General features: G+C 54.3%; 1 protein-coding gene across 1 annotated transcript in view; it reads right to left on the bottom strand.

Moving 5' to 3' along the window:
• Window positions 1–10,260, bottom strand: part of PACS2 (phosphofurin acidic cluster sorting protein 2) — a 73,502-nt gene that overhangs the window by 15,500 nt on the left and 47,742 nt on the right. Inside the window, exons 9-11 of the mRNA XM_011982907.1 lie at window positions 4,050–4,207; window positions 641–731; window positions 315–389 (exon numbers count right to left, since the gene is read on the bottom strand). Coding sequence (XP_011838297.1) covers window positions 315–389; window positions 641–731; window positions 4,050–4,207 — 324 coding nt within the window. The remainder of the gene's footprint in view (window positions 1–314; window positions 390–640; window positions 732–4,049; window positions 4,208–10,260) is intronic.

Below are 10,260 nucleotides of genomic sequence, written 5' to 3'. Positions count from 1 at the left end.
GGGGAATCCAGTGTGCCCTGACCCTGGGGGTGGGGGAATCCAGTGTGCCCTGACCCTGGGGGTGGGGGGAATCCAGTGTCCCCTGACCCTGGGGGTGGGGGAATCCAGGTGCCCTGACCCCAAAAGTGGAGTGAATTTTGGGATACTCTGACCATCCAGCGGCCTGGCCACCCCTGAGGGCTGACCCCACCTCTGCGCACCAGGTGTGACATGAGGACCTACATGTGAGTCCCACCCCTCTGGGTCAGACCCTTAAAGGCAGCATTGGCGTGCCTGGTGTGCGGAACGGGTGGGTGTGGCCCGAGCCTGCTTACGAGGGCCACCGTGTCAGAGACACTGTCGCTCGCCTGCCTGCCTCCCAGGGACCGCGTCTTCTCGGGCGCGTCAGCCTGTCGGGGAGGAGATGGGAATCAGCTTGTGCTCAGCTACAGGTGCCAAGGCACTGACTTCTGGGCTGGGGATGCTGGGGCTCAGGGGAGGCCCGGGGCAGCTGCGTGGCAGTGTGCTAGATAGCAGGCGCAGAGTGGCTCCAAGACAGCTGGGCAGGGCCCCGGGCCCAGGCCGTGCTGGGAGATGTGGGCCACACCACAGCCCAGTTGGACCACGGTCTGCTCTGGGAGATCAGTGTGGCCCCACTCACCGGGCTGGGGGGCTCCCTGTGGCTGCGGACGCTGTGGATGCTCCCGATCTCCGTCTGCGAGCTCGAGTGTGACAAGCCTTCAAAGTACGGCCTGGCTCAGGGAACAGGGGACGGGGAAACATTAATTTCCAGGACCCTTCTTGCACTGGAAGCGCAGTTCTCCCACCACACCTGGAGGGACAGACTGGAGAATCCAACGGCAGAGTAGAGCTGGCTCCAGAGCAGAGCCCATGTCAGTGCACACCCTGCTCGCGCCAGCCGCAGCACAGGGCACAGAACAGTTCTGGAGCTGGCAACGCCAAGCCCTGGGCCGACCTGGCTGCCCCTTCCTGGCTCTTCCACCCACCCTGATATCAGCTGCAGGAAACACACATTCCTGAAACTCATGGCCTTAGCTCCAGGCAAGGCTGCCAGAAACATGAAGGGCTCTGGGGAGAGCTCCATGGGCCAATCCTGCTGGAGGGCAGCCCTGGGATCTGCAGTCAGCCTGCAGCAAACAGGCGAACATGCTCTACAAAACAACGAGGGCACATCAGATGAAGCAGGCCCTTCCAGACCCACCAGCAGATCAGACCACCCAGGCCCATCCAGGTCCTTCCAAACCATCCAGGCCTGTCCAGACTATCCAGGCCCTTCCAGGCTCACCAGACAGATGCAGACCACCCAGGCCAACCCAGACCATACAGGCTTTTCCAGACCAACCAGGCTCATCCAGGTTCTTCCAAACCATCCAGGCCAACCCAGACTATCCAGGCCTTTCTGGACCACCCAGGTCTTTCCACACTATCCACACTGATCCAGGCCACCCACGCCTTTCTGGAAAACCCACGCCTTTCCAGACCAATCTGGACCATCCATGCCTTTTCGGACCACCCGGGCCTTTCCAGACCATCTAGGCAGATGCAGACCATCCACGCCTTTCCAGACCACCCAGGCCTTTCCAGACCATCTAGGCAGATGCAGACCATCCACGCCTTTCCAGACCACCCAGGCCTTTCCAGACCACCCAGGCCCTTCCAGATAATCCAGGCCTATTCAGACTATCCAGGCCTTTCCAGACAACCCAGGCCTTTCCACACCATCCACGCTGATCCAGGCCACCCGCACCTTACCGGACCACCCAGGCCCTTCCAGTCCAACCAGGCCAATCTAGACCATCCACACCTTTCCGGACCACCCAGGTCTTTCCAGACCAACCAGGCCCTTGCAGACCATCTGGCCGATCCAGGCCATCCGAGCCAAATGTCTCATCTCTGGTTCATATAATATGTACACAGAAGAAGGAGGAAGGGAGACCTACGGATTCAATGAGACTTAAAAGACCTTTCAAGTGAAAATATTTGGACAGGAGGCCAGGCGCACTGGCTCACACCTGTAGTGCCAACACTTTGGGTGGCCAAGGCAGGTGGTTCGCTTGAGCTCAGGAGTTTGAGATCAGCCCGGGAAACATAGGGAGACCCTGTCTCTACAAAAAACATAAAAATTAGCTGGGTGTGGTGGCGTGTGCCATTGGTCCCAGCTACTGAGGAGGCTGAGGTGGGAGAATCGCTTGGGCCCAGGCGGTTGAGGCTGCAGTGAGCTGTGATTGCACAGTTACACTCTAGCCTGGGTGACAGAGCAAGACCTTGTCTCAAAAAACAACTCCCCCGCCCCCCAAAAAAACAGACAGGACTTATGCAGTGTCTGGTGCCCCACCCTGGGTGACAAAACTACACGGAAACTCGTTGCTGCAGTGTGTGCCCATTCCAGATCATAGCCCCGAGACGCACACGCCTCTCCCCAGACTATGAATGCCAGCTGGCCAGGGCTCTGCAGATATAGTCACCACCACGGAGTTTAAGATGGGAGATGATCTGGGCCACACAGGTGTCTCCTACGGAATCACATGAGCCATTAAAGACAGAGAACTTTCTCCAGCTGAAGGCAGAAGAGATGAGGCAGGAAGGCCAGGGAGACCCAAAGTGTGAGGGGGACTTGACTGGGCCTTGCTGGTTCCGAAGGTGGAGGAGGGACCCTGGGCCAAAGTAAGAGGACAGTTGCAGCCGGGCGCGATGGCTCACACCTGTAATCCCAGCACCTTGGGAGGCCGAGGCGGGCGGATCACGAGGTCAGGAGATCGAGACCACGGTGAAACCCCGGGTCTACTAAAAATACAAAAAATTAGCCTGGCGCGGTGGCGGGCGCCTGTAGTCCCAGCTACTTGGGAGGCTGAGGCAGGAGAACAGTGTGAACCCGGGAGGCGGAGATTGCAGTGAGCCAAGATAGCACCACTGCACTCCAGCCTCGGCGACATAGTGAGACTCCGTCTCAAAAAAAAAAAAAAAAAGAGGACAGTTGTCAGAAGGCAAGAATGACCACCAGCCACCAGGCAGCGCAGGGCGGCCAGACCCCCGTCCTGTAGCCATACGGAGCTGAACTCCATCAACAACCACACTAGGCCTGCACCACGTGACCTCAGAGCCCCAGTCAGGGCAGCCACTGATACCTCCACCCAAGCCCAGCGAGACCCTGGCCAAGAATGAGGCCACAGCCTCGGGATGGCAACCTCTAGAACAGGAGGAACAGAGGCTGTTTTTGGTGGCCACATCTGCGGTCACCTGTTATGGTGGCTGCTGGCAACTGAAGCAGCAGCAAGTGGAGCTGGGGCTGCCGCGCCAGGTCAGGTGAGGTGGAGGCTGCTGCATGGCCGCAGGGCTAACTGGGGCCGCGCCTCCAACATGCAGCAAGGCCACCTTCATGTTGTTTAGGTTAAAAAAGCATGACAGCAAAAGGTCTGCCAAGCCTTCTGGCTCCGACTGGGGTCTCTGGCTCCTCAGCAGCTGCCCAGAGCCTGGCACCTGCCTTCTGCCTGGTGTGCTTGCCTCCCTGCCCCCAGCTGACCGGGGCCTCCACATCCAGACCCATGCACAGAGCTGTCTGCCCTGCATCCTCTCCTCCTGCCCAGGCCAGGCCCCCTCCAGCCAGTCCCCTCCTCCCACCCAGCCACAGAGACATCTGCCCTCCCTCCCCACCGGCCTCTGCCGCCTCCTCCTCAGGGAGGCGCACCCAGCATGGGGGCTCTACTCCCCACCTGAGTGGACGGAGGTCCTGCTGCAGTTCCCAGGGCATCCCCCAATGACGGATCCCCTACAACAGGGTGCCAGGCCCAGCCCAGCCAGCACCCTGGGGGACCCCTCTCAGTCCTCCCCAGCCCAGAGCTTGCACCGCCTGGCCTATGACAGGAGAGCTGTCTGTCAATGCAGCCCCACACCTCTCCTTCCAGCCACCAGAGCCTTCCCAGGCTTTGAGGCAGCTGGCCCTGCCCACCCCGTCCCCAGGGCTGGACATGGGTCTGCTGGAGTGGCCGCAGAGTGGCCAGGGCATCTGAAATGGCTATTCCTCCCGCCCCGCCCTGCCCAGTAGGGCTCACCGCAGCTTTGGCTTGGGGGTGCTAAGGACGCTGTCGTCGTCTTCCATGTCGGGGCCGCTGTCGCTGGGGTGCTCCATGTCCAGCGTGTCATATAGGAGGTCCAGGTCCTCCTCCGCCTCGGGGATGTGCTCCGCAGGGTCCTGCTCCGAGTCCAGGACCTGCATGGGTGCCAGGCAAGCGTGAGGACCAGGCAGGAGTTCCCTGCAGTGGCCCATGCTGCCCCGTTGGGGGCACCCGAGACCTCAGAGTCTGCGGGAACAATAGGAGGCGGGCGCCCAGCCACCAAACCCCACTGCTCAGCACGGCTGTAGTCCAGCTTCTGTCTTGGAGCTTGGGATGATCACCGAGGACCCCAGGCCCCCAGGTACCGGTGTGTGTGATGTTACTCCACCTTGCCTGCGCTGGTAGTCATCCGGGCCACCAGGGTGCACGGAGGGCTTGGGTGCAGGCAGGTGAGCTCTGACGGGTGTGGGCCACTGTGCAGCCACCACCACAACCAAGATACAAGCTGCTCCCCACACCCAGGAGGCTCCCCTCTGCCCTCCTCTAGTGCGTCCCCTCCTTCAGCCCCAGGCCCCACGGATCTTACTCTGTCCCTGTACGTTCTGCCCCTTCCCGAGTGCTATCTAAGAGGGATCACGCTGCCTGCAGCTCTGAGGGTAGTGGGGGGCATCATCCACCCAGTGTGGCACACTTCATGTTCCTCTGTGTCCCCATCCAAATCTCACCTTGAATTGTAACCCCCATAAGCTCCCCCGTGCCAAGGGTGGGACAGGTGGAGGTGACTGGTCCTGGGGGCGTTTCCTCCACGCTGTTCTCCTAATGAGCACGTCTTACGAGATCTGATGGTTTTATAAGTGTCTGGTATTTCCCCTGCTCGCACCCACTCCGACCTGCTGCCCCGTAAATAAGGTGCCTGCTTCACCTTCTGCCATGATTGAAAGCTTCCTGAGGCCTCCCCAGCCATGCTGAACTGAGTCAACTAAACCTCTTTCCTTTATAAACTTCCTCAGATGGTTCTGCAGTGCACCACTGAGTGGATGGACCCCAGTCTAACGGATCACCAGCTGACGGGCATTATGACCGTCACAGACGAAGCTGCTGCAAACGTCTGTGTGGGTCCATGCATGTGTGTGTTCACCTCCCTGAAGTCAACACTGAAGAATGGGGGTGCTGGGTGTCTGGCAACTGCTTCCTGTGGCTGCCACGCCACCTCACATTCCCCTGGCAGTGTATGGGTTCCCCTGTTACACTTCATCCTGTTGTATTCCATTTGTTCCAGCCATCCTAGTGGGGATCAAGCAGTGTCTCATTGTGGCTTGGTTTACATTTCCCTAATGACCAGTGATAATGATCATGATGATCACGTACTTATTGGCTACTTGTGTGTCTTTGAAGAAATCTATTCAGAAAGATCCCTATCCTTTTTTTTTTGGAGATGGAGTCTTGCACTGTCTGTCGCCCAGGCTGGAGTGCAGTGGTGCGATCTCGGCTCACTGTAAGCTCCACCTCCTGGGTTCATGCCATTCTCCGGCCTCAGCCTCCTGAGTAGCTGGGACTACAGGCGTCCGCCACCATGCCTGGCTAATTTTTTGTATTTTTAGTAGAGACAGGGTTTCACCATGTTAGCCAGGATGGTCTCGATCTCTTGATCTTGTGATCCACCCGCCTCGGCCTCCCAAAGTGCTGGGATTACAGGCGTGAGCCACTGCGCCCAGCCCGCTGCCCATTTTTTAATTGGACAATTCACTCTTCTTTGTTTTTGAGAAAGGGTCTTGCTTTGTTGCCCAGGCTAGAGTGCAGTGGCACGATCATAGTTCACTGTAGCCTCGACCTCCTGGGCTCAAGTGATCCTCCCACATCAGCCCCCAAAGTGCTGGAATTATAGGTGTGAGCCACTATGCCTGGTTCTGACAAGTGATAATCACTTTATTAAAATAGTTGGCTCAAGCATCTGCAATGGTGATGTCAATCACAGCTCGCAGCTCAATTCCAATGGAGCAATCAGCTTCACAATCCAGGATGGACCAGGCAGGTCCACGAGCCGCTTATGGATTCTCGTCTGGAAGTGATCCTGTGTCTGAGAACCTTCACAAGGTGTTTTTCTCTTAGTGATTCTCAAAGTCTTGGCAGGCATCAGAGCTGGTCCTTTCACTTTGAGATTCTTTTTCTCCGTGCCCCTGATAAGCCAGCACACACCTTCAGGGATTTTACATTGCAGCTGGTCAGGGTAATTCTAATTTAAGGAATCACCCCACCGGCTCCAGAGGTGTCCTTCTGGTGTCTTTAAAAGCCATGGCTGTGAGGTGGCTTCCTGGTCGACTTCTCGGCACAAGTAGACAGCAGTGAGTAGGGCTGGAGTGGGCGGGCCCTAGCTCCGTGGCACCTGAGACTGCATCGTTCTCAAAGCAATGGACAATTCAGCTTTTAACTGGATTGTTTGTGTCTTTATTTTTCAGTTATAAGCATTCTTTATGTGTTCTAGATTCACGCCCCTTATCACAAACATGATTTGCAAAAAATATTCTTCTGTTCTACTGTTTCGCTTTCTTGATGGCATTGTTTGGAGCACAAAAGTGTAAAATGTTGCTGTGGTCCAGGAAAACTTACCTTTTGTCGCCTGTGCTTTTGGTGTCACATCTAAGAAACCCCTGCCTAACCCAAGGTCATAAGATTGGCCCATTTTCTCCTAAGAGTTTTATCATCTTAGCTCACAGATGCAGATATTTGATCAATTTCAAGATTGTTTGTTTGTTTGTTTTTCTTTTGAGATGGAGTCTCACTCTGTCGCCCAGCCTGGAGTGCAATGGTGTGATCTTGGCTCACTGCAACCTCTGCCTCCCGGGTTCAAGCGTTTCTCCCACCTCAGGCTCCCAGGTAGCTGGGACTATAGGCACCTGCCATGATACGATGCCTGGCTAATTGTTTTTGTATTTTTAGTAGAGACAGGATTTCACCATGTTGGCCAGGCTAGTTTCAAACTCCTGACCTCAAGTGATCCACCTGCCTCAGCCATCTAAAGTGCTGGGATTACAGGTGTGAGCCACTGTACCCAGCTGATGCATTTTGAGTTAATTCTTGAATATAGTGTGAGGTAGGGGTCCAAATTCCTTTCGTTTGAGACAGGGTCTCACTCTGGTTGCCCAGGCTGGAGTGCAATGGCATGATCTCAGCTCACTGCAGCTTCCACCTCCTGGACTCAGGTGATTCTCCCACCTCAGCCTTCCGAGTAGCTGGGATTACAGGCACATACCACCATGCCTGGCCAATTTTTTGTATTTTTAGTAGAGATGGGGTTTCACTATGTGGACTTATGCAATCTGCCTGCCTCAGCCTCCCAGAGTGCTGGGATTACAGGCATGAGCCACCACAGCTGGCTGAAATTCCTTCTTGTGCACGTGGATATCCAGTGGTCCTAGCACCTTTCTTGAAGACTGTTCTTCCCCCATGGATATCTTGACATCCTTGTTCACCATCACTTGCCCATAAATGGAAGGGTTCACTTGTGGACTATCACCTCCATTCCACTCATCTCTATGCCTGTCCCTGGGCCAGCCCCGCACAGTCTGGATTACTACTGTGGTTTTGTAGTATGTTTTGAAATTGGGAAGTATAAATCTTTTTTCTTCAAGACTGGTCTGTCTGCCCTGAGTCCCTTGCATTTACATATAAATTTTAGCTGGTCAATTTCTACAAAAACACAGCTGGAATCTGATAGACACTGCGTTGAAGTTGTATATCAATTTAGGGAGTATTGCCACCTTAACAAGACTAAGTTTTCCAATTCATGAACATATGACATCTTTCCACTTATTTATATCTTCTTTCTTTAAAAAATGTTTCATAGTTTCACTGTATGAGTCTTACTTATTTTAAAAATCAGGTTGCTTTTCCTCCTGGGTTTGGAGAGTTTTTAATATATCTGTTGGATACAAACCTTTACCAGGTACGTTATTTGCAAATATCTTCTGTCAATCTGTGGCTTATCCTTTTTTTTTTTTTTGAGATGGAGTCTCGCTCTGTCACCCAGGCTGGAGTGCAGTGGCGTGATCTCAGCTCACTGCAAGCTCTGCATTCTCCTGCCTCAGCCTCCTGAGTAGCTGGGACTACAGGCGCCCGCCACCACGGCCAGCTAATTTTTCTGGATTTTTAGATGGGATTTCACCATGTTAGCCAGGATGGTCTCGATCTCCTGACCTCATGATCCACCCACCTCGGCCTCCCAAAGTGCTGGGATTACAGGCATGTGCCACCACGCCCAGCCAGCTTTTCATTCTTTTAACAGTATCTTTCAGAAAGCAAATTTCTACTTTTGTTTATTGTGTTACAAAATATAAAACATAATATTTTCCATTTTATCTATTTTTAGGTGTATAGTTCAGTGGCATTAGTGCAGGATTTAAGTTCATATTTTTTAAGGCTTAGAATCTACGTAATTTAAATTTTAGGCTTTTACATTTAGGAATATGATCCAGTCAAGCTGAATTCTGCACATGATGTGCACTGTCAAGCGTCAGTTTCTTTGTGAAAAGATACTTTCTCCGATGAACTTGGCACCCTTGTTGAAAATCAAGTGACTCGCTAGGTATGCCACCTTTTACAATGAAAAATACAGAAGGCAGCCCCCAGTGGAAGCTTTCCCTGTGAGCTGAAGCTGAGGGCTGTAGGGAACACACTTCACTCTGGTTCATCCTCACAGGACGGGTCCCAAGCAGAGCGCTGCTCTCCTCCTCACCAGACCCACTGTGTGGCACCTGGGCACAGGGCAGCCTGGATGCCGGTGCTCTGTGGTCAGCCTGGGGGCTGTGAACGTTTATACCTTCAAAATTCCTATGCTGAAACCTGACCACCAAGGTGCTAGAATTAGCAGGCGGGGCCTCCACCAGGTGGTTAGGGCCCGAGAGCTCTGCCCTGCTGAATGGGCTCGGCGCCCTGGTGAGGGACACCAGGTGGTTAGGGCCCGAGCTCTGCCCTGCTGAACGGGCTCGGCGCCCTGGTGAGGGAGGCTTGAGGGAGCTTGTCAGTCCCGTCCACCACACAAGACACTAAAGTGCCCTCTATGGGAAACAGGCCCTCAGACACCAAATCTACTGGCACTTTGAACTTGGACTCACAGCCTCCAGAACTGTGAGAAATACATTTTGGTTGTTTATCAATTTCCCAGTCTAAAGTATTTCGTTATAGCAGCATGAACAATCTCAGAGGCCTGTAATCCAGGCAGGCGACCTCGTCTCACTGTGCATCTCCTGCCCAATGAGGGTTGCTGTGAAGTCCTGGGCAGGGGGCAGTGCCAGGCGTGATGCTCCCAGTGGCCAAGACACAGGTTCAGAGCTGCAGTGGAGATGGTCTGGTCTTTGCAGGAAAGGGATGAGTGGAAAATCAGGAAAGAGATCCCATCGCTCCATTAACGTACTGTGTTGACCTGTGTGAATTTCACACAAAACTGCGCAATTATCCCTATGAAAATGATGTTCTCTCCCTGAACGGTGTCTGTGATGTTGGCCCATCTTTTCACAGTTTGGGTTGTGAGTCTCGGAACCATAATCTGTGTAAGTGAAATGCATTCTGGGACTCAGTTCAGTTGCCCACGTGAGTGCAGAATCCCACAGTCAAGATTCAACCAAGAACACCCACCCCTGAACCCACAGGTGCTCGACAGGGCTCAAGGAAGCCCCAGGCCAGGAAGCCGACTTGGCCAAGTCCCATCTTCAGCTGGACTTGGGAATGTTCCAATCCAAGATGCAAACCAAAAGACACAGGGGCCCGAGGACCACCCCAGTAGTGGAGGTGCCCTTCCTCTGCAGCCAGTTGGTGATGTTACGCTGTTCTCAGAAATGCTGCCTGCCCCACCGGGCCACAAATCACCTGTTTCGGCACATGCACTTGACAGCCTCGCTGAGTGTGTGCCCCGGAGGCTGATCCAGGTGCATCCCGAGTATGTTAGGACACAGCGCCATCTACAGGCAGCGTGCTCTCAGGCCGACAGGCGACAACACTGCTTCAGGGCTGAAATGCTTAAATGCCACCTCTTCACTTCCGGTCCTGAACCCAGGCACGTTTTTCTTCTGACATTAAAGAAACAACAAAGGCTGGATGTGGTGGCTCATGCCTGTAATCCCAGCACTTTGGGAGGCCGAGGCAAGCAGATCACTTGAGGCCAGGAGTTCAAGACCAGCTTGGCCAACAGGGTGAAACCCTGTTGAACCCAGGA

The sequence above is a fragment of the Mandrillus leucophaeus genome, unplaced genomic scaffold (assembly GCF_000951045.1).
Source record: "Mandrillus leucophaeus isolate KB7577 unplaced genomic scaffold, Mleu.le_1.0 Scaffold244, whole genome shotgun sequence".
NCBI classification, from domain to species: Eukaryota; Metazoa; Chordata; class Mammalia; order Primates; family Cercopithecidae; genus Mandrillus; species Mandrillus leucophaeus.
This window is presented reverse-complemented; position numbering and strand designations above follow the sequence as displayed.